Here is a 24,308-nt window from a genome sequence, read left to right on the forward strand (position 1 = left end):
GTAGAGTATTCATGTAGTAGGTAGGTATTACCATTGTAAATAGACTATAGGTATAAACTATACTCTCGGGTTATTTATTATTAACGATCTACCTGAACTCTCTAGTGAAAATAGTTTCAAGTGTTTCAGCGTTAGAGCGAAAGGGATAGATAATAGAAGTTAGCTAAATTTAAAATTAATACAATTTTCATGTTGCTTTTAAACCCTTTTCTAGCGTAATTCTCTCCAATATGATCAGAAAGTTAGTAATATATCTCCAGAAAATTATTTAGTAAGAGTTTTGTTTAAGGGTATCACATTATAATATACTAGCGACTCGCCTCGGCTTCGCACGGGTAGCTTATTACAATTTTCGTAGGGATCTCTAATTCTATTAAAATAAAATAGCATTTGTCACTCAGCAATCAGCAATCAGCTCAGCTTTCTACTGGTGAAAGAATTTTCAAAATTGGTTCAGTAGTTCCAGAGATTACTCCCTACAAACAAACTTACATACTTAACTTCTTTATTAGTATAGATTGTACATAGAATCAGTTTTTAATTGTTCGTAGTTAAGAGCAACCTGGGTGGGTGTGGGTTTCAGAAGGTTCGAGTTAGTACCTTCAAGGATTAGGGTTTAGGTAATTTGACAGAACAGAATTTGTCCAACCCCCTTATTATTATTTTTAGGGTTCCGTACCTCAAAAGGAAAAACGGAACCCTTACAGGATCACTTTGTTGTCTGTCTGTCGGTCTGTCAAGAAACCTGCAGGGTACTTCTCGTTGACCTAGAATCATGAAATTTGGCAGGTAGGTAGGTCTTATAGCATACATGCGGGGAACATCTGAAAACCGTGAATTTGTGGTTACATCACACAAAAGAAATTTAATTGTGGTCATGAACTAATAATTAGTATTTTCAATTTTCGAAGTAAGATAACTATATCAAGTGGGGTATCATATGAAAGATCTTCACCTGTGCATTCTGAAACAGATTTTTTATTTATTTTTATGCATCATAGTTTTTGAATTATCGTGCAAAATGTCAAAAAAATACGAATGTAGTACGGAACCCTCGTTGCGGAGCCCAACTCGCCCTTGGCCGGTTTTTTTGGTAAGCATGACGGTTTCGTAATTGTACCCTTACTTTAATCGCGTGATATGCATCTGGCCTTTAAATTGACTAAACGAATTCCCTAGCGAAAACAAAGAAAATTACTCGTATGCGTTACTGCCGCGCTTCTGGGATGTATCTTCATTTTCCAGCCGGAACGAAAATGAGACATAAATTTATAAAACATGACATTTTAATTAAAACACCTAATTTATCAGTTCTTAAATTACCTCTGTTATTTTATCACGGCTTGTATTAAGCGTCTACTCACAATAGAGAGAGAGCCAGCGCGTGCCAGACCTTCGTCTAAATATAATATAAAAGGAAAAGATGACTGGCTGACTGACTGAGTGACTGACTGACTGACTGAATGACTGATTAATCTATCAACGCACACCTTCAAGTACTGAACGGATCGGGCTGAAATTTGGCATGTAGATTAGCTATTACAACGTAGGCATCCACTCAGAAAAGATTTTTGAAAATCCAACCCCTAAGGGGGTGAAATAGAGGTTCGAAATTTGTGTAGTCTACGCGCACGAAGTCGTGAGCATAAGCTAAGTTATTTTCTTCGCAGTTGTGGTAGAAATCACGTCATGCATTGCCAGACACTTCAATAGGATCGTGGCGACCCCCTGCCAGACACCCTTAAACTTAACTCAGTGTCTGGCAATGCATGACATTATTTCTAATACAACTGCGAAGAAAATAAAAAAAAAGTAGATTATACTTTGACGTAAGATTTTTTACACCTTTATTACCTGCTATCTCCCAAAGCCACCATAATCCAAACTTCATAATCGCTGATCGTTCCTCCCTGTGTTGGAGACAATACGTAGAAAAACTTTCAGCTTTTATCAAATAACGAAGATCTAGCACCCGCTGGCTCTTATGTTGTGGCGTGTATGGCGTGGGCCACAATGTAAGCACGCGAATTCTGATTCTTATCCAGATAAATTCTCCTTCGGAATTTTGAAAATTTGACTACGTTAGTTTCTTTTTGCGTTATGGCTTTCAGTTGAAAGCAACGAGCATACTCGCATGTTACTTTGTACGTGGTATCCTGAAGATGCAATGTGTCTTACGTCTTATTCTTATTACGCTGTCACATTGTTTGCATAGTCTATTTAGCAGCTTATTCAGGAGCTAATGTATTTAAGTGGACCGTACATTTTGTACCTAATATAACACATTCATATTAACAACTAGCTGATGCCCGCGGCTTCACGCCCTTGACTTGAGCTTGACGCCCGCGTGGAATTAGGTTCTTAAAAGTCCCGTGGGAATTTCTGATTTTAAAAAGTAGTAGCCCGTCCTTGAGATGCAAGATATCTCAGTACCAAATTTCGTAAAAACATGTAAACGCATGATTCTTTAAAAATCCCGTGGCATCACCACGATTCAAGAATGCAATTCTTCACAGCATCAGGGCTGAGGAGTTGGGTCCTCGAGATCAAAAAGTCTTTACTTGGTATTTAGGTACCTCCAGTATAAATTTATAACCGACAGTTTCTAAATCCCATAATTTTTCGTGGTCAGGTCCTGTATAACATCAGGATTGAAGAGTTTGAATCCAAATTTTTTACGGGACAATGTTGCAAAATTTCTCTATCGATTAAAAAAAATTACGCAAATCGGTTCAGAAATCTCGGTGCACATAGTTTGAAAAACACAACTCCTCCTTTTTTAAAGTCGGTTAAAAAGTAGCCTATATTACTTCTTAGTCAATCCTCTACTTGCCTGTGAAAGTATCGTCAAAATAAATTCAGCCGTTCCGATGATTAGCCCGTGCAAACAGACAGACACAAGACGTTTCAAAAACGTGTGATTCAGTTATGGTACAGTTCAATGATATGAGGCACTTATTTCGAAATTACAGATCTACACTTCAATTTTATTTATTAGTATAGAAATATAGATATATAGATGGAAGAGATAAGTGATATTTAATTGTTTAAAATGCTCATAACTCCGAAAAGTTAAAGGTGTCCGGGATCGAACCCCGACCATCCGAAGAGGAGGACGACATCTTACCCAGTAGGCTATCACCTTTTTTCCATTCCATTAGCCTGTATGCGTCCACTGCTTGACATAGGCCTTTACGGCCGCATTTAGAGTCGCTTAATCGTTACTTAAGACATGAATTAGTATGGATAAGGAATGCCTTAAGTAACGATTAAGCGACTCTGAGTGCGGCTGTTAGAGTACGCCACCAAATCTGTCACCTTTACAACAGAATAACTAAATTACATACTTGTAGTCGCGATTCGGAATATGCATGCAGTGCTAGTCGCTAGTCGGGCTTGCTGATGACGGAAATAAGCGCTCCAGTCGTTACTGGGTCAACACTATTTCTGACTCTGTTGTACTCCACAGCACGCATCCAATGTTTTATGGCCTGAACATCCGATGCGGTCAGTTCTAGAATCTAGATGCCCTTAATTGCTGCGTTTTGTCTGTCTTACGATGCACTATTCGCTTAATTCTTCCCACTCTTGCGGAAATCTTGATGTCTTTAGAGCTTTTCTACTATATAATATGAACATCCTAATATGTTTAGGGTATACATAATGTCATTGGCTGCGGATTAGGATTCACGAGACTGCAGGTTCGCAAAAAATTCTTTATTTTTCTCTCAAAAAATTGTCAGTAGCAGTCCTAAGTAGACAAGTTGATGGCTTCACATGTGTCTCGCAGAGCACGTCGAGCCGTTGTTCCTGCGCCTGATCTCTCTCCGGTTGTGTTAGATTAGCGTCTCATCGCACTATGAGAGTGAGGGAATAGACAGTGCTCCTGTATTTGCGCGCACCCACTTTATAGTATATACCTTCATATATCTTCTTTGTTGTTGGTAAGTCTCCATTGAGCTGTATGTATATTGCCGAAGCCAAATTTTACAAAAGAACATTATTATTATAATATTAAGGTTTTGCTTGACTTGAACATAATAAAAATATACAACAATAAAAATTATCCATTTTAATGAGAATAAGTTGGTTGGTGGTTGGTGTACCAGTTAATCTTGATGAAAAATATTGTAAAATGCAAAGAAACAATATTTATTTGAATCATACATGTGTTTCGTGTTACATTGTAAATTCTCAAACAAGTTAAATTTGGATTTTATTGTAAGGTTTTATGAAGAAGACCCGAAGAAAAACACACGTTTCGAAAGATATCTGTATGGAATCTTTCGCGGAAAATATTGTTGAAATATAAAGTAGAATGTCTTGCTCAATAAAATTTTATTGCTATGTAGTACGTAACTTTTTCGCCGTATTTCGTACTATTTCTACATGTAGGTTAGTACATTATTATAGTAATAGTAAGATTATTAAATATTCCTTGAACTTGGCCACTTTCCTCTTATATTAGGTAGCAAGTTAGGTTAAAAGCAATGTAATTTTAATATACGAAATGGGTACTACAGTTCCGACAGATGATTTCTGGCAACAATTCATAATAAATGTTAAACAGACTGGACATTTAAATTTAGAACATTTTATCAGCTTATGCTCGCGACTTGGTCCGCGTAGACTACATAAATTTCAAACCCCTATTTTACCCCTTAGGGGTTGAATTTTCAAAAATCCTTTCTTAGCGGATGTCTACGTCATAATAGCTATCTGCATGCCAAATTTCAGCCCGATTCGTCCATTAGTTTGAGCAGTGAGTTGATAGATCAGTCAGTCAGCTTTTCCTTTTATATAAATGTAAGATGGTGTCAAACTCCCTTAAATCCATGAACAAGGCTGCCATTCCAGATCACTCACGCTATAACTCATCGAAATATATGAAGGTGAACTAATACTGCGACCGTCTCTGTCTCACGAACGTCTATGCTCTATATTAAAGCGTTTCTTTTCTCATTTCACAGTTTGGAGCCGAGCCAAGCGAATTTCCAAGCGTTCGGCATCGCGGACTGTAGTTTTCCGAGTTGTCCCGTCGAGTCCGGTGCTGTTCCTTCAGACCAGGGCCCCTACGTGGGAGAACCCGAGCGAGATCCTTTCGCAGACCTAGACTCTCCCCCCTACGATTCTAATCTTTATAGTGAGAAGCTACCCTTAGTCAATGGTGCTTTAAAACATGTCAAAGCCAAAGACGATAGCTTCGGCGAGGCAACGTTTCTAGAATTCGAAAAAATCTGCAGTAAGGGAAAACAATCTACTCTGGATGAAATCGAACAAGAAGTAAATAAAGTGCGCGTCGCCTTGGACGAAGACAGCCGTGCCTTGGACGAGGACGAGAGCAATCAAGCGGAGGCTGACAATTGGAGCTTGAACGTGTCCTGTGACAGCGGCGTTTACAACCGCGCCTCGTCTCGCGACTCCGGCCCTCACTCTGGTTAGTACCTATACTATAGCATACTCATAACACACTAGCTTATTAAATTTTTTGTAGGGATCTCTAATAAAAAAATATCCTATGTCACTCAGGACTAATGTAGCTTTCTACTGGTGATAGAAATTTCAAAATCCGTTCAGTAGTTCCAGAGATTACTTCCTACTAACAAACTTACAAACTTTACCTCTTTGTAATATTAGTAGGTATAGATTTACGACCTTCCTGTCGTAGTGGTAAGTGGTGTGGTCTTATAAGTGAGAGGTCCCGGGTTCGATTCCTGGCAGGGGCAATTTGGGAATTTGTATTTTCTAAATTGTCTCTGGTCTGGCGGAAGGCTTTGGCTGGCTAGTCACCACCCTACCGGCAAAGCCGTACCACCAAGCGATTTAGCGTTACGGCACGATGCCGTATAGAAACCAAAGGGTTATATGGGTTTAATAAAAACTGCCATACCCCTTCCAGTTTAGTCCGCTTCCATCTTAGACTGCATCATCACTTATCATCACGTGAGATGGCAGTCAAGGGCTAATTTGCATCAGAAGAAAAAAAAACAACATTTATCACCGGTAGAGCTATACAATTGGTCAGTTAGAAGCATTAAATGTATTTTTAACGAGTCGAAAGCGCTGTATGAGTGTACGTCGAAAACGACTTTTGACTTATTTAGTCCGCGAGCAATCAGAGCTTACTGTAACAACGTCATAAAGTGAACATATGGAAAAAATCTAAACACTCGATTCGCATTGCGCGATGTTTGTTTATGTTATTTGACGAAATTAGGTTTTCGACCCAATATTCATGACGGGACGGTTTTGAAATATACTGAGACCTTGTTAATGTCTCTGTCCTGTTATTTGGGTCAATGTGACATGCATAATATCGTGATAATATTCATTGTCAACGCCCCATACCAACGGTTTCTTCAAAAATATCGTTTAAAGCGACATATACTTCGAGTTAAGAGTGAATAGGCATCTTTCAGGCAAGCGCGCTCGATCTTAAACTGCATCATCACTCGCCGGCAGGTCTGATTGCAGCCAAGCGCGACTTTATAACAAAAAAACTTAGCTTTTTCCTCCAACTTTTTAGTCGTCGATTTAGGTTTTAAAAATTTCTTACGAATCCTTTGTTTTCTTGGATAATAAGTAGTCTAAATGCCACGAAAGTCTCGTGAAAATCGGTTTAGCCCTTTTATAAGATTAACCCAAACAAGCTGACAAACGAAAATTGTTATAGTTAGGTGTATGGGTTGTGTTAATGTGTAAATAGCAATATGAGCTTAATAAAAGGCAGCTTTTCGTTATCACAGACAGAACTTAATCTGCGTAAACTTACTCTTGTTGACTCTTTGATTTTCTGAGATAAAAGTGGCCTATATTTTCTGACACAAATCTATGTCCGTCTCGTGGATGCAAGCTATCTCTGTACCAAATTTCTTCAAAATCGGTTTAACGAATTAGATATCAAAAATACCGTGACAACTCTGATTTTCCGGGATAAAAAGTACCCAATATGAATGAAGAAATTGAATGAACCAATTTGCGTCAAAATCGATAAAACGGATGGGCCGTGAAAGGTAACAGACAGACACACACTTTCGCATTTATTAGTATGGATGTAGATTAGTATATTGATAAGTCTTTATTTTCGCTTCGGCAGTGTTGTAACAACGCGGTTAATTTTCGTACACGCAATATTGTATTTAGTGTACGTCTATTTTGGTTCGTGCTCGAGACTAATAACGAATTTATCGATTTCAGGCGAGGAGTTGGGCTTGATCGAGAGTCAGGAAATACAAGCCAACCACGCGACGAACAGCAGCAACGATTGGTCATCGACATCTATAGATCAGAATATCATTTTCGACATGGATCGCGTGAGGAAGTCTACTGAGAATGAAGCTCTTCGGAGTCCGGACGAAAGAGGGAGCGATGAAGACAACGAGCACTCCGGATTCGCTTTGGGCTTAGTGAAAAGCAACAGTGTGGTCGCTCGAGCCAGCATGTGGCAACAATTGCAACAACAAGCTAAAGGTATTATTCCAATTTATAGAACTTACTTTTAGGGCTCTGTAACTCTAGAGAAAAAAGGAACCTTTATAGGATCACTTCGTTGTCTGTCTATCTGTCTGTCGTGTTTGCCAAGACTTTTCAAGGCAATTAAAACCTGTAGCGTATTTACCGTTGACCATAGAATCATGAAATTTGGTAGCAATGCCTTATGGCACAAGTATAGAGAAAATTCGAAACTGAATTTGTGGTTACATCACGAAAAAATAATTACAGTGTTATTTTCTTGTACGATAGTACGGAATCCTTCGTATGCTAGTCCGACTCGCTCTTGACCGGTTTTTTAGACAAAAATGCTAAGCATCAAGCTAATATAAATGCGAAAAAGTGTTTGTTTTCTGTAATGTGGCGCCATAACGAAGCTATAGATGGATTTAGTTAAAGACCTGGAGAGTAACAAAGGCTACTTTTTATGCCGGGAAATCAAAGAGTTCCACGAGATTTTGAAAACCTAACCAGACTAAATGATTTCGCGGGCATCGTCTAGTTTGGTTATAAACAAATATCCCTGTTTCTATGTGAACTCGCAGTTATCACATAATGAATTTTCTTGGTATAATAATGTAGTGAGCACCCAGATCCTACAGTATAAGACTAAGTATTTATAAAAACTTTTAAAATCAAATTTCAACTCAATTAGGCAATATGAAGTAGCTGAAAAATTTGTTACTAATTTCGACGGAATGACAACATACAAACAAGTCGAACTTATAAAAAGTATTTAAAAATATCGCATTAGCTTCAGTTCATGGGCGTATGAGTTGTTCGTGTAACGCATGTTTGGAAAATATGCAAAAAAAGGCTTGGCATGAAATAACAAATTACATTAGAGGATGTTTGTTATCCATGTGTTGTTTTTTGTTGTACAAAATAACATGGCTTGAAAGGATGTAAATTACGTTTTTATTTCACTCGCTCGGAAAGAATCCGTTCCTCCTTTGAAATCTGAGTTGAAAGTGGTAATTTTGCGCCCTAAGGATTTACGATTCACATAGATTCTAGTGAACTTATCAGTGGGTATATTCAAACATAAACTCACTATCACACACATTCTCAATTCCAGGCTCACCGAAACCGCTGATTCGTCACAGTAGGTCAAAGGTAAAGGAGGGGCCTCCAGTGATGGAGCGGTTCAGCACGCAAGCAGTTCCCGATGCATCTCCAGAACCGACCAGCCCCAAGGAAGCGTTCTCTCTCGTTCAGTCCAAAAGCACTGCCAATGTGTTAGACAGAGACGAAGATGGTGAGTTACTTCATCTAATATCGCACTCCACTTTTAGTATCTTATGGTAGAAACACATTGGCAACACCCTTACCCGATTCCGACGTGACGTATCGAAACGCCAAATGAAATGTCACTAGCATGGTCATGGAATGAATGGATTGAAATTCGAAAGGTCGTAGGTCCGAAGTTAACCCGTTGCACTGTTGTCTTACAACTACTCCTAGCAAAAGCTACGTTCGGAGAGGAAAGGGAATATCAGTCATGTTTAATAATATCCCAAATATATAAAAAAGAGCATTCATAAAGTCCAACATCACTATCTAAATCGCATGGATCGCTTGGACTGTCGAGGCACCACGTAACGCGTGTTGGCAATATGGTTTTGGAAATGGAAATTAAAAAAGTAGGATTTGATTTCTTCCACGTTTTTGGGTCTGGTGTTGTCAATGCGTTTTGCACCTTAGTACACAATATGTCCGTCATTATTTGCCCCATTGTCATAATGTCACATTTTGTATGTTCAAATTTTATTTAAGAGGCATGTAAATTGCATTTTGTACCGACGATATCGCTTTCTGTTCTTTTGATTGTCGGCTTTTTTGTTTCTTTTTTGCATGTCCTCGACTATGTATGTCCCGGGCTCTGTTAAACACTGCACAATGTATGTATATACGCACACACTCACCGGTGGCAGCTAAGTTAGACGAGGACGATCCGGCCAAGATGTCTCTCGCCGAGAAGATGAAGATGTTCAACTCGAAGTTGACGCACAAACCTCCCGTTGCCGGACTACCGAGGTCTAAGGAAGAGAGAGTGCCTCGAGCGTCGAGGCTCAGAACGATGCCGGTCCTTGCGAGTCAACTCCAAGAGGCGTTGGACCAAAACGAAAGGATGTCCAAATCCCTTACCCATGAAGACGTCCCACGTAGCAATGATTTTCAACTAAAAATGGAACTGTTCCGATCGGCGAGCGCCAAGAATACATCTTTAGCGTATCTAATGAGGCAGAACTCGAAGTTTAGAAGTTTAGGTCTGATTTTGTTCCTTTATTTCTGTTTGATTTTGTCGATTTTCGCTTGTCGTTTCGCTTTCTGGGCTCAGCACTAATTTCTTACCCTAAATAGATTCGCGAGGTAAGTGAATTGGTTGGTTTATTTTTTTATGCATGTTTCATTGCACGGGATATATACTAACACTGAATACCTTCTCTAGTTATGACAGTGTATATAGTGGCTTATTCTGTTATACACAATCTCTAATCTAATTAGACAGGTTAAAAGGAGAAGAGCAGGAAGCATTATGAAAGGGATAGCAATACGTTTAGACATGTCATTTTAGTTTAACGATTGTGTACAAAAGAGTTAGCGGCAATGTATAATTATTTTCTTCCATTGTTCTGGACAATAATATAGAAATATAACAATGTATAATTATAGATGAAGTTAAACTTTGGACTTGTGGTCTGCCGCTATGCACTCTAGCATGACAATTGACCAACCAGAACGCGACTAGAGTGCTAGCACGCCAGAGCGTCACAAAAAACTTGCTTGTCTTCATAAAATATATGACTTCCATCGTCTTTTCCCGCAGCACGATTTTTTTTTGTATTTCAAGGCTCTATTAGTAGATACCTATTCTTCTTCTTGTTCTTTCCTTGGTGTAATTTTCTTAATCACGAGTTGTTTGAAAGATTTTTGCATGCACTAAGGTACTTAACGAGTGATTTTGTCAGTAATGTAATTTTGAAGTGATATTTTTTATTTTGTATCAAAAGCTTGAATAACGAAAAGGAGCTACTAAGAGGAATGCTCTGTTGTAAAAACTGCTTGCTTTTTAGAGATTTCAAATATTGGATCTAATCCTTTTGAATTAATAGTAGTGCTATCTTTTCCTACATTTAACGTTGTGAAAAGCATGGTTGTAACGTTAGTTACGTAGGGGAAGAGCTGCTGCGGCCAAGGAAACGCTGCGAGTGTTGTTTTAGCTTATATTCAGTAACTAGTTCCGAGAAAGCAGTACTGGGGTTCCTAGGGCAGGGCCGTATTGTCGCCCGCAAAACTAGGGGTAAATCTAAATATATAATAGGAAAAGGTGACTGACTGACTGACTTACTGATCTATCAACGCACTGCTCAAACTAATGGACGGATCGGGCTAAAATTTGGCATGCAGATAGCTGTTATGACGTAGACATCCGCTCAGAAAGGATTTTTGAAAATTCAATTCATAAGGGGGTAAAATAGGCGTTTGAAATTTGTTTAGTCCACGCGGACGGATAAGCTAGTTGAATATACGCTATTACAACACTCGCAGCGTTTCCTTGGCCGCAGCAGCTCTGTAGGGGACTACGTTACCAGCGATACAGGGCTGTATTTTAAACCTATAAATATAGCTTACTAGCAAAGCATGGTTGTAACGTTAGTTACGTAGGGGAAGAGCTGCTGCGGCCAAGGAAACGCTGCGAGTGTTGTTATAGCTTATATTCAGTAACTAGTTCCGAGAAACCAGTACTGGGGTTCCTAGGGCAGGGCCGTATTGTCGCCCGCAAAACTAGGGGTAAATCTAAATATATAAAAGGAAAAGGTGACTGACTGACTGATCGATCAACGCACAGCTCAAACTAATGGACGGATCGGACTAAAATTTGGCATGCAGATAGCTGTTATGACGTAGACATCCGCTCAGAAAGGATTTTTGAAAATTCAATTCATAAGGGGGTAAAATAGGCGTTTGAAATTTGTTTAGTCCACGCGGACGGATAAGCTAGTTGAATATACGCTATTACAACACTCGCAGCGTTTCCTTGGCCGCAGCAGCTCTGTAGGGGACTACGTTACCAGCGATACAGGGCTGTATTTTAAACCTATAAATATAGCTTACTAGCCCGCGACTTCATACGCGTGGATTTAGGTTTTTTAAAAATCCCGTGGAAACCCTTTAATTTTCCGTGATAAGAAGTAGCCTATGTCACTCTCCAGGTCTTTATTTATACCCATGTAAAAAATCACGTCGAATCCGTTGCACCGTTGCGACGTGATTGAAGGACAAACCAACAAACCAATAAACCAACAAACAAACACACTTTCGCATTTATAATAAGGGTACTGATAGTAGGTAGGTACCACTATGACTGTGACGCATAATACAATTTTTAAACATCCGCGGTTTTCCAATTTTCTCGTCAGTTACTTTGTATGTGAATTGTTAACGTTCCGAACTGGAATCTATTTCGGGATTGCAAACACGACATCGTGTTTGTATTCACAATGATAACAATACTTACTCGTATATATTATTGTGACGCCAAAACAGGTGTTGCGTTTTGCAATAAGTCAACCTCACAGTAATGGCACGAAATACGATAAAATAATTTTTCCATTTACCTATATGGTGGAAGTGATTTCTTTTTACATTGATCTATTTGTTTATTTAAAGATAAACATCGGGAGCGCCTACAAATATATCCTAATTCACTTCCCACTTAGCGCGTAATATGGTGAAAGTGATTCCTTTTTATATTTATGTTGGTATTTGTTTATTTAAAGATAAACATCGAAATATCTTTGTAGGCACAAAGATATCCCAATTCACTGGCCTACAGCCTATTAACTGTACAAACACTTAGGGTGCCTCTCCACTGAAGTGGAGCGGAGCGGAGATGTGGTGAGCAGACCAATCAGGTTTTCGGTAAATAACATGATAATTTTATTCCGTCACCTGACAAAATTGTGATTGGTCAACTACACATCTCCGCTCCGTTTCACTTCAGTGGACAGGCACCCTAAAGCGGCTGAAACGGGCAAATGTGCTCCATACTGTATAGACTTGAGGACAGTGGCACAAGAAACCTGCTTATATCTGTCGAATGTGTGACTGTGATGTGATGTGGGGATGTGTGTGTGTGTTAGTAACTGCAACACTGTTGCCCGCGACTTCATCCGCATGCATTTAGGTTTTTTTTTAAATTCCGTAGGAACTCTTTGATTTTCCGCTATAAAAAGTAGTCTATAACACCCTCCCCTCCAAGGTCTTTGAAAATATCGCGTGAATCCGTTGTTTTTCTGCTGCGAAATGATTGAAGGACTAACCAAAAAACCTTTCCTATTTATAATATGGGTAGTGATATTTCATACATTATTGACAGATGTGGAAGACGACTCGCCCTCGGAGCGCGCGCAAAGGATGATAACGCCCGAAGTGAGGGGTATCTTAAAGTCTGGATCGACTGTGGTGCCTTCAAAGCCGACTTTGGCTAAGGGCGAGAGCTCTGAGGTAAGTTGTTAGTTCTTTCGTTATAAATATAAATATTTTAGCGTTTAAACTATCGTGAGTGATCTAACTAGTCGTGCTAGCGTCGATTAAACACGCGAGTATAGCTGGGTGTGAGATATCTTAAATATATAAAAGGAAAAGGTGACTGACTGACTGACTGACTGACTGACTGACTGACTGACTGACTGATCTATCAACGCACAGCTCAAACTACTGGACGGATCGGGCTGAAATTTGGTATGCAGATAGCTATTATGACGTAGGCATCCGCTAAGAAAGGATTTTTGAAAATTCAACCCCTAAGGGGGTGAAATAGGGGTTTGAAATTTGTGTAGTCCACGCGGACAAAGTCGCGAGCATACGCTAGTGTAAATATAAATATCTAATGGCAGTCGTAGTATGCCCGATAAGTTTCGAACCCGTCCGGGGTCCTTTTTCAATGGGCCTCTGCCCCCACGCGGTGCGAAGCAGACTTTTAGGTTTTTTTTTTTTCCAAAAGGTCACAGTCAATTCCCACCTGTTAGACTATTGTTCAAGAAAATACTTTAGTTACAGAGAGAGATTGTGAACCTGTTAGAAACGGACTACGTTAAAAACGGTTTATATTCTTTTTTTTGCGATTATCAAGTTTATTCATTAGGTAATCAAACCAAAAAACTATTGGCCGATTCGATTATAGCGCTATAGTCACAGCATGACGTAAGCCTGAGCTAATTGCTGTTTCAAACTTTGTGATTTGTTAGTGATTCTCTCAAATTGGTATTGTTTCTACCCATTTTAACCTACCCGGCTGTACTCCTAATTTTGGTTATATTCCTAAGTTTGGTAGGAAAAATGGGCTAATAAATTTGGGTAAAATTCTGAAATGTTAAGAATGTTCATTACTTATTTAATGAAAATTTGAAAACGTTGTATACTTCCAGGGTCTCAAAGACGAAGGCATCGATAGTTCCTCAGACGAATCCGCATCTGCATCCAGTGTGTCATCGTCAGAGAAGAGCTGCTCCTCATCAGATAGTTCCGACGAAGTGCCAGAAAAGCCTAGAAGGTTCCAGAGAAAGAATAACAAACTAAAATCCTCTAGAACCGAGTCAGACATTGTAAAACTAAACCACGATCCATTCCCACGAAAGATTCAACTACCAGGAGCAAATGAGTTGAAGGAGCGAATCGCCCAAGCGAAAAATCCAGATGTAAAAATCCCTATATTAGCTAAACTTTGCAGGAAACCAGCTGAGGAGGTAAAAAGCGATGATGAAAAAGCTAGATATAAGAGATTCGTCAAAAAACTCGACGAACCTTTACAATTGGGCAAACTTCGACGGCCGATGGAAAAAACTTCTTCTGTAGACGAAAAGCCACCGATATTGAAGATCTCGGCGTTGAATCAGGCAGCGAAGAACAAGTTCTTCGGCTTAGAAACTGAGAAGAAGGAGAAAAGTGTTGATGAAATGGCTGCTGCTGTTAGAAAGTACATTCCACCCGTAAGTACGACTCAAATCTATCCATACAACCGGAATCGACGGCTTAACGTGCTCTCCGAGGCACTGAGGCAACGATAACGATTTCCAAAGTCGTTGACCCATCCAGTTACCGAGTTGCTAAGCCTCCGTTGTGCGTCCATCTGTCCGTTCGCCTGTCTGTCAGTCAGCGAGCTTATCTCGTGAACCGTAATAGGTAGAGAGTTGAAATTTTCACAAAACATGTATTTCTATTGCTGCTATCACAACTAATAATAAAAATTTCAAAATAGCCGCCATCACTACCCATATTATAAATGTGAAAGTGTGTTTGTTTGTCCTTCAATCACGTCACAACGGAGCAACGAATCGACGTCATTTTTTGCATGGCTATATTTAAAGATCTGGACTGTGACATAGGCTACTTTTTATCCCGAAAAATCAAACAGTTCCCACGAGATTTTTAAAAACCTTACTCCACGCGGACGAAGTCGCGGGCATCAGCAAGTGAATAATAATTAAAAAGTTCTTAAAAGTGTCTTGTACTATGGTACGGAACCCTTCGTGTGCGAGTCCGACTCGAATTTGACCAATTTTCTTTTCCCTTAGATGAGCAAGTCGATATCCCACCACGCAATGGAAATCGGCGGCTCGGGCAGTGACGGCGAGAGCAGTGGCGGGCGCGAGGTGCGACACATCAACATGAGACGCCACAGGTAGGATTAGCTTCAATTATACAAGTACTTTTTTTTTTGTTCTGGCTTTACACAGATTACCCAATGTCAGGTACAAGTACTTATACAGTACTACCACTTTTATACCGGTCTCCCACGGACACGTGCCGACGTCGTTGACGTCGTCCGAGTCTCTTGCGTGGTGCGTGGCTGTCCGTGGGCGTCGGCTGTGCATGATAATCCGCAGAATCACGTATTCCGCTTATTCAGAATCCGCACCGTGGGAATCAGGCATTATATAAATCGCATTGGCCTCTCGAATTATTTCTTCGAGCCCTGGGGCTCACCCCCAGGCGGAGCTTCGCGCTCGCCAACCCCCTCGGTGACGCTGTAGCGGCCAGTAGGGCCTACGCAGCATCGTCAATCCGAAACAACACAAAAAACAAAATTTGTTTGCGCAGACAAGCGCAACCTAACGTCGACTGAAACCGAATGTACATTCATGAAATACAGACCTTATTGCTTGACGTTACGATTTTAAACACAAGAACAGAGACTCGTGCTATCTCGCTTATAATTCACGCGTACAAAACATAGTGCGTAGGCAACAACAAATAGCGGACGGACCGCGTAGGCAACAACCAATAGCGGACGGACGCGTGCTATGATTGGTTGAGATATTTTCGCGCCATTCAAAAATAAGATTTCTGCGCAGGTACATCGGCGTAGCTTCGTAGAGTATAAAAATACTCTACGAAGCAGGTGATTGTACTCCACCGTTACAATAAGCGTTACGATATATTTTAAATGTTAACAGACAAATTGGTATAACGAAAACAAAACACCAAGGAGCCTCAAACTCACCACTATTCGTCGCCGCTATACCAATGTAAATAAAGCTGACTTCGGGCTGTTATCAAAAAAGACGCTGCGATCCGATTCCATTTCACTCTGTAGATGAGCGTTGCGCTTTATAGTTTAAAAAAAAAGCCTGGTTAAAAGGGGTCCAGAACTACGACTATTATATGCCCAGATAGGTTGCAAATCACTATGTGCGGTTTATGCAAGAATTATTTGTATTAGGTAAAAGCACTGATGTTTTACACAATTTGTTTTAATAAATAAATTGCAACTCATCAAGGCGAACGTAATCGGGACGATTTTACAATATGTAATAGGTATGAAAAAATTTAGTTTCGTCAATCATTTATGTGTGTGCCAATAATTGTATCATATTGTATGATGAAAACGTGGTTCATTTCAATTCAGTATCCAAATGTCTTTATTCTGAACTATGATTTATTATTGTAATTTGTAAAAAATATTGCTCTCCAAATTATATTTTTTCCATACGCATTTTTTGGTATATGCTAATAGATGTAGATATTAGAATGAAATCTCTAAAACCTTCGCGCTTAGGTAAAGGGAAATTGTTAGTAATATTAGTTATGTCATGAGCCATGGCTAATTATTTATCTTTTAAGTAGAAAAAGATGCAAATAAATATAATTTTACTGACCAATCAAGTGCAGTGGCGCGTTTAAAACTATAGAGAAACTTTTCTTTTGCAATCAGTTACGGTGTTTTTGATTTTTATTTTACACTTTTACATTTTTAATGAAGCAAGTAATGAGGAAGAAATATCAGAGTAAATACTTCAAATGGAGATTAAAGAGAAAGTGCGTCAAACCATAGAATTTACATTTTTTTACATTACGCGATGTATTGACACTCCATTTAAAAATTATAGGGAGGCAAACAGCCGCTCAATGGAAGCCGATTCTCTTGTACACAATCTCTAAACTAAACTAAATTAACAGGTCTAAATCTAGTGCTATCCTTTTCCGCAAGCAACATTATGAAAAAGGTTAGCAATATATTGTTTAGACGTGCCATTTTAGTTTAGTTTAGAGATTGTGTAAAACTGAAAGAGCCACAATGATACTGATTCTCAGCACATCTAAACTTTAGAGTATTGACATCCTCTTCTTACTAATGTAATATGAAAAGGACAGCTACAGTTTGATAGTTTTAAATTTAATTTAGAGCTGTCAAACCTCGTAACTTTAGCTGCCAGTCGCGAGCCTGTTGTTTAAATTTGTAGCGTGCACTAAAATTTAGAGTCTTTAAATGTAAAATTCGTGTTCTGTCCTTTTTAGCAATATTAAAAAGAAAAAGATGCAGATACTCTAAATTTAGTTTAGAGGAAGACAAGAGAATAGGCGCCATTGGCACCGATTCCGTTGTCTTTCTCTAAAAGTCTAAGTCTAAGTCATTTCAAGACTAAATTTTAGTGGACGCTACAAATTTAAATTCTAACAATATTCTCGCGACTGTGCGCTAAATCACGGGTTTTACCATCTAAAAGTTAAATTTAAAGCTGTCAAACTGCGTCTTTCCTTTTCATATTACATTAGTAAGAGTACCTATGCGAATACTCTAAAATTAGGTTGTGCTCAGAATCAGTACCAGTGTTCACCTAATAGAGACACGGCCTTATAGTAAAATCTAAATAGCTTCCAAACTTGGTTCGCAAAGTAAAAGTTACTTACCTACGCAAAGCCTGAAGCAACTACTAACATATTTATAAGAACAAATTGTACATAATTCAAGTTGTAATCGAAAGTGAGATCTACAAGCTACTGGTTGTAGTGAACGAGAGCCCTTGTTCATTTTCACCGATTAGTCTTTACTTGGAAAGTGCTTAGATATCGACTGTCATTGCAAACGGGTAGTGAAACTTGTTGCGAATCGATTTTGCATAGATGTGCATGTTATTTGTATGTTATGTGCTTTTTCCTGTTGTAGATTTATTTAGTTTATTTATTTAGTTCGAAAATTAACATTTATTTCGTTTCATTTACCTTATTCGACACGAGGCTAATTATACAGGGTGTAACCAGAACGCTGGCAAAAACGAAGACAGGTGATAGTACTGATGATAACGGATATCATACCATAAATAAAACGCGAAAAACATAAAAAAACTCATATTTGTAAAAGTTGACGATATGTTGCAAATAAAACATCTGACTGACGCTAGAGGTCAACAAATGTTGCGTAAGTAGGCCACTCGGAGTCATTGCCGCGTCGTTCATGGGGCATTGACCCGAGTTTTGCACGCTATACACTATGGGTTTGAAAAATACTAAATCACTAAAACTACAAAATGAGGCAAATGGTTATTGGTATTGAATTGTATTTAGATAATATAACTATAACATTTAAGTTTTTGCTAGCCTTCTGGTTACACCCTGTATTCTACCTATTACGAACATAATTACGACAAAACCACATCCCATCTCAATTCTCAGATATATAGTGTGTTAAGGATATGAGTATACATTTACTGTTATACATATACGAACCTGTATAATAAATTGGCGTTTATCAGTCGTAAACAGATAAGGATTCATAAAACACGATCCCATAAGCTTTCTCTCTAAAGCCGGTACCTTTAGTAATATCTTGTAGAGTGACTTATGAGTCACACCCAGTGAGAGGTCTCAATTACTAGAAGAGCAAACTTCAGACATCAGGCGTCGTAGTAGCACCTAATGATTACAAAGACATAAGCTCGGACCTAATAAACATTTCGAAGTAAAAAGGTACCTATATCATTTGTATGTCTTTTACTCTTGTTACATTACAGTATGACTTGCGTCATAACATAAAGTGATAAAATATAATATATTACTAGATGATCCCGCGACTTCTCCAGGTGGATTTAGATTTTTAAAAATCCCATGGGAACTCTTTGATTTTATGGGATAAAAAGTAACCAGTGTCTTTTCTAGGTCTTTAATTACTATATTCATGCAAAAAATCACGTCAATACGTTAGGTACTCCTGTGAGGCGTGATTGAAGGATAAACAAACAAACACACTTTCGCTATCGGTAGTGATATAGTAGTGATGTATCGGAGTAATAGAACAGCAATTCTGGGCAAAAATCGTGTTCCACTAAGGTGTCGAAAGTCAAACTAAACATGACACTGGCCATCAAATTATAAGCAAAGGCTATATACTCGCTACAAATAAAACTTGTTTGAAATGGCAATACGCAGTAGGTACATAGAGATTGCTGCAATTTACTAATTGACTAAAAAGCACGACTGTTTTCCTTGGACACCGATCAGTTAGACGCCATTTTGCGAGGCATTGAACGCTCTAGTATTAATGACATCTCTCTGTATACTTATCTAAAAACTCGCTAGACTTTTATGCGGAGACGCTGCGTCTGCTCTTTAAACGATTTCAAAGCTCGATCTAGGTTAATATTGTAATATACTTTGCTTACCTTATTCGGAGAGGAAAGGGAATGCCGTTCTTCATACTAGGTATTAGTGTAGAAAGTAATGTCCCATTCTGTTGTACAATCATCTTAGACAAATGAACTACAAAAATATGGTTTAGATATCGTTTTCTCATTTGCCCACAAGGAGGAAATCTCCTAAAGATTACTTCTTTGGGAAGAGATTGTGCTATAAGGGTTTTCTACACACTGAAACCCTGTCGTGTCCACCCTCAGCGCGGAAGGCTCTAAGGGTAAAATCTATAGATCGCACTCGGACTTTGCTTAGACTTAAGACAGAGTCAAAACGAGACAGATGTATATCTCTCACATACATCTGTCTCGTTTTAACTCAATCTTAAGTCTGAACAAAGTCAAAGTGCGCTCTATAGATCTCAGCCTAAGAGTCTTCTTCTTCTTCTTCTTCGCTCTGGGCTGGTTTCCGCACTTAAACGTTTCCGTCTGTTGTGCGTGCATTGCCCCTCCCCGCTGAAGTCTTCACTCCAGCCATCCAAGCTCACTCCAGAAGCCGAGTAGACCGCCCAGGTTGCCGAGGGCTTCATGGAATGAGGTCGGGGAACCCAAATGGCGTTCGCGTTGTTCTGCTACGCCCGTGCACTCTAGGACCACGTGCGTCGGTGTTTCGTCGACCTCCATGCATGCCCTGCACAAAGGACTGTCGGTGACACCTATAACGAAAAGGTGTTTGTTTAGTGGGCTATGCCCTGTTATGAGTCCCACCACCTTTCTAAGTTTACCTCTGTCCAGGCGGAGTAGTTTGTTAGTTTGCCGTTTGTCTATGTTGGGGAAAGCCTCTTTGGCTTGCCTGCAGTCTGTTGTGTTCGCCCATAGTTGGGAATGCTCTTTTTGTGTTAGTTCATGCAACCAGGTTTTATACTCACTGAAGGGTATGGGAACAATAGGTTCTGGCCCGATCACCTTCAATGTCGTAGCCTTTCGTGCTAGTGCGTCGGCCGCCTCGTTTCCCAGCCTAAGAGTCTAAAATGTCCTTAGAACGTGCGCTGGTGCCTACCTTACGCTCTTTTTACTGGTCCTTGGGAAAATGATCTATTTACTTCGGTGTGAAGCAAACAACTTGTGCTATAATGAGCTGCTGGCTTCCCAGAGTCCCTAGAAACAAGAGTAAAAAGTTAAGATTCTATGATCATTTATTTATGTCCAGCCGCTAGCGACCCTAAAATTAAGCCGTTCTGTTGACGTGTGGGGGCCTTTGGGAAATAGAAACGGCTTAGCTACATAAAATGGCTAATTGCATTGTAAACAATCTCTCAACTAAGCTGAAATAAATAAATAAACTTTATTTAAATGACAGATATAAATGTAATGCCATTCCTTTCATAATGCTCTCTGCAGAAAAGGATAGCACTAGATTTAACCTGTCAATTTAGTTTAGTTCAAAGATTGATTGTGTACAAGAGAATTAGTTACAATTTCTCATCGAGTAGTTTTGAACGTCAAGACGAAGCGCAAAGCGGATCATTATTCGTGTGTAAATAATACTATGTATTGCAAAAATTAATTAAAGTTTTAATTACTGCCATTGCATTACTAGATTTATTATTAAGTGTTAATTACTGCCCCTTCACTTAAAATCATTAAGTGCAAGTATCAATTTCTGGTACTATAAGCAATCAGTTTATTTTGCCATTAAGGCACAAACAAACATGACGCGAGTCGGGCCCGGACGGGAAGAGCACTGCAGGATATCACATTGGACAAGTATATGGTTTGAAATGAACCAAGGAACCAAGAAATGTGAGGCTTCTAGAGAGCTACGCTACGTAGAATGAACAGCACAGCCTCATACAAATCTTTGTATAACAACTACTAGGAACAACGTTGGACATTTCGTCGCTATGATACATTATGTCTGTGAACCTTTATTTCCCAAGATCATTTAGTGGTACAAATAGAGGTTTTTTATTTACTTATTCAATCGTCAAGTGAATCTACCAATGGTACCGAGAAGAACCAGCTAGAAACTGTGGTTTTGGCTGGTTTCCAAAATTCTCTAGGATCATGATATCCATGATCATACGTCTTCGTATTACAGTACTGCTATGCAACAAGAACTTCAGGGGCCGCATTGGGCACTATCGTGGACATAGGTCTCTTGTAAGTACTCCCCATACGCTACGCGCCTCCTGAATCCAGTGGCGACTCGTTTGATGGCGTGTTGGACAGTAGCGTTTTATCTCTCCAAGCCTAGCACCACCTGATCCTACGACTTATTTGATGTCGTCGTGGGACAATATCGTCGCGCGTTTTATATCTCCAAGCCTTTACAGATCCATAGATCGGAGCACCTACTTTCGCATTCGGCTCACACGCAAACAATGTATCGCTAATTATACATTGCACAATACGACACAACACGCGGCATTCAAACGCGTCGGAGTGGCCCACAAACCTAGCTTTTGTAACGCCGGTAATTGCGCCCGCGCTCATACGATACGTATCTTTGGAAGCAATAGTTTTTTGCGCGGATGACTCATTGAAAAGGATCTACCGGTTTGTAGTTTTGTACGTTACATCCATCCGTATCCATACTATTCATACTTCCATACTATAATATTATAAATGCGAAAGTGTTGTATTGACGTTAAAATGTTACCTGTAGATTCTGAAATAGACTTTTATTTTTGTGCATACCTAATAGTTTTTGATTATCGTGCAAAATGTCGAAAAATACGACTGTGTACAGAACCCTCGGGGCGTGAGTCTGACTTGCACTTGGCCAGTTTTTGTTTGTAATTAGTAATTACGAATAAATAGTTTTGTAAGAGAATGCGGCGTGAAACAACAAATATTCATGCATTATTATGTATGTTGTAATTAATGTTTTTATAATAAGAAATAACACACACAATGCATATATATTAGGTAGGTAATCAAAGTTTTTTTACTTATTATTTTGTACTGGGTGGTAATTTAAAATGGCTCAATGAGAACTACAACCACTAAACTTGATCTTGACTGTTACTAATATTGTAAGATAATCCACGCGATGACGTTTAAATTCTTCTCAATATCCCGTGGGAACTCTTTGATATTCCGGGAAAAAGTACGCCATGTCGCTCGCATGGTCAACTATATCGATCCAAAGGAATATTAGGTAGCTCTAAAACTATATTGCATTAATAAATTTTTACGACTATTTTTTCCTGCAATACCTAGGAACAAGGTCTTTAGTGTTTATGATTTCTATAAAAATTATCGTAACACATCATGATACGGTTATGAATCATAAGCTATTTATATGTACCTAGTTCGATAAGCGATAAAAATGCAATAATTTTTATTTATTACACACACACACACACACACACACACACACACACACACACACACACACACACACACGCACACGCACACGCACGCACACACGCACACGCGCACACACACACACAATTAGTCATGTACAATAATCCTTAATATTAGTAAAGATAAAGTTTAAGTAAAGATAAAGTTTAGTTTACTTTGCGACTCTTTACGAAAGACGCGTCTCGTTGCTTCGACTCTCCCACAATTTGCCTTGTCGAGCCTAAGTATCGACTAACAAGGTGAAATTTACGGAACTGCAAGCAATAATAGTCATCTAACAGCTTTAAAGACGTATTACTCTTAACTTATATAAGTTTCTGATAATCGCTTCCGATGTTCTTATATGGATATATCGGAAAACCTTACAACATTGTCGACATGTCTCTTTAATGTTATTGATTATCTTGGACTGGCTGTGGTATTCATGAATAGAAAATAATACATTAAATTCTTAGACATATTTGGTATAGATTCCTTCATTGCAGTTTTTTCACCTACTAGTTTTTTTCTTTCGTTGTCTACTTTGTAGTTAAAAATTTGAAATCTTACTTTGCTAGAACATATCGTTTTGAATCGTTATAGCTACTTGGGCTTATTAGTCAGTATTACAGGTATAACCAATTGTTTCTAGTTTCTACTGAGGAGAGGAGATAATTTATTTATTGGAAAACTATTATATTAAGTTGATATAATAGATAATAGACTTGTACTGACTGACTGATTGACTGATATATGAACGCATAGCTTTAACAGCTGAGTTTAGAAACGTGAAATAATAAAGTTTCTTTTACTGTACACACTCGATTTTTGGAAATTAGAGAATTAATTAGGGCATAAAAGTCTGTACGAAGTAAATAATTTTTCATGTTATTGGCATTTGGACTTTTGGTTAAAAATGAAGAAAAATGTGTTTCAGGATTTTTGGAAGTTACACACCTTCAACGATTTTCTAAAATGCCAATCGAGGAAAACAATTTCAATTTTCCGGGATAAAATGTAGCCTATGTCCTTCCCCGGGATGCAAGCTATCTCTGTACCAAATTTCGTCAAAATCGGTTGAACGGTTGAGCTGTGAAAAGCTAGCAGACAGACAGACAGACACACTTTCGTATTTATAATAAGTAGGTATTAGTATGGATTGTAGCGTAGCGTCATAATTCCATTTAGTGTTTGTAATCAAACAAATTCGAGAAACAGGTTCGATATATCGCACGTCGTAAAATTAGAAAACGTCAGTTGAGTCACTGGTACGAGTGTTAATCTCAATATCGCGTGTCCAGACGTGCGGTAATGACGATAGCCCCTCGTCTTCATCTTGTTAACCGCCTTTTCCTCTTGACCTCTGCGTGATGTTCTTTTTTACCTCGCGTCACTTATTCACGCAGCACACTGTCTCGTGAGAATTTTGCTTCTTATTGAAACTCTGGTATCACTACCCATATTAGGTATAAGTCCCACAAATTGCTAATGCGCGTGGCTGCTATTTTAGTGACGTCAGCACTAGACTGAAGTTTCGAGCTGATGGTGTATTTT

The 24,308-nt window shown here is 38.9% G+C and overlaps 1 protein-coding gene across 7 annotated transcripts in view; it reads left to right on the forward strand.

Moving 5' to 3' along the window:
* LOC117988249 (supervillin-like) overlaps window positions 1–24,308 on the forward strand; it is a 256,319-nt gene that overhangs the window by 130,489 nt on the left and 101,522 nt on the right. For 4 of the 7 annotated variants that reach the window (XM_034975364.2, XM_034975365.2, XM_069502875.1 and 1 more), the window contains 7 exons: window positions 4,971–5,437; window positions 7,198–7,470; window positions 8,570–8,749; window positions 9,426–9,761; window positions 12,875–13,002; window positions 13,926–14,486; window positions 15,072–15,178. In XM_034975364.2, coding sequence (XP_034831255.1) covers window positions 4,971–5,437; window positions 7,198–7,470; window positions 8,570–8,749; window positions 9,426–9,761; window positions 12,875–13,002; window positions 13,926–14,486; window positions 15,072–15,178 — 2,052 coding nt within the window. The remainder of the gene's footprint in view (window positions 1–4,970; window positions 5,438–7,197; window positions 7,471–8,569; window positions 8,750–9,425; window positions 9,762–12,874; window positions 13,003–13,925; window positions 14,487–15,071; window positions 15,179–24,308) is intronic. The other 3 variants (XM_069502873.1, XM_034975366.2, XM_069502874.1) reach the window with 3 other exon arrangements.

The sequence above is a fragment of the Maniola hyperantus genome, chromosome 14 (genome assembly GCF_902806685.2).
Source record: "Maniola hyperantus chromosome 14, iAphHyp1.2, whole genome shotgun sequence".
Lineage (NCBI taxonomy): Eukaryota > Metazoa > Arthropoda > Insecta > Lepidoptera > Nymphalidae > Maniola > Maniola hyperantus.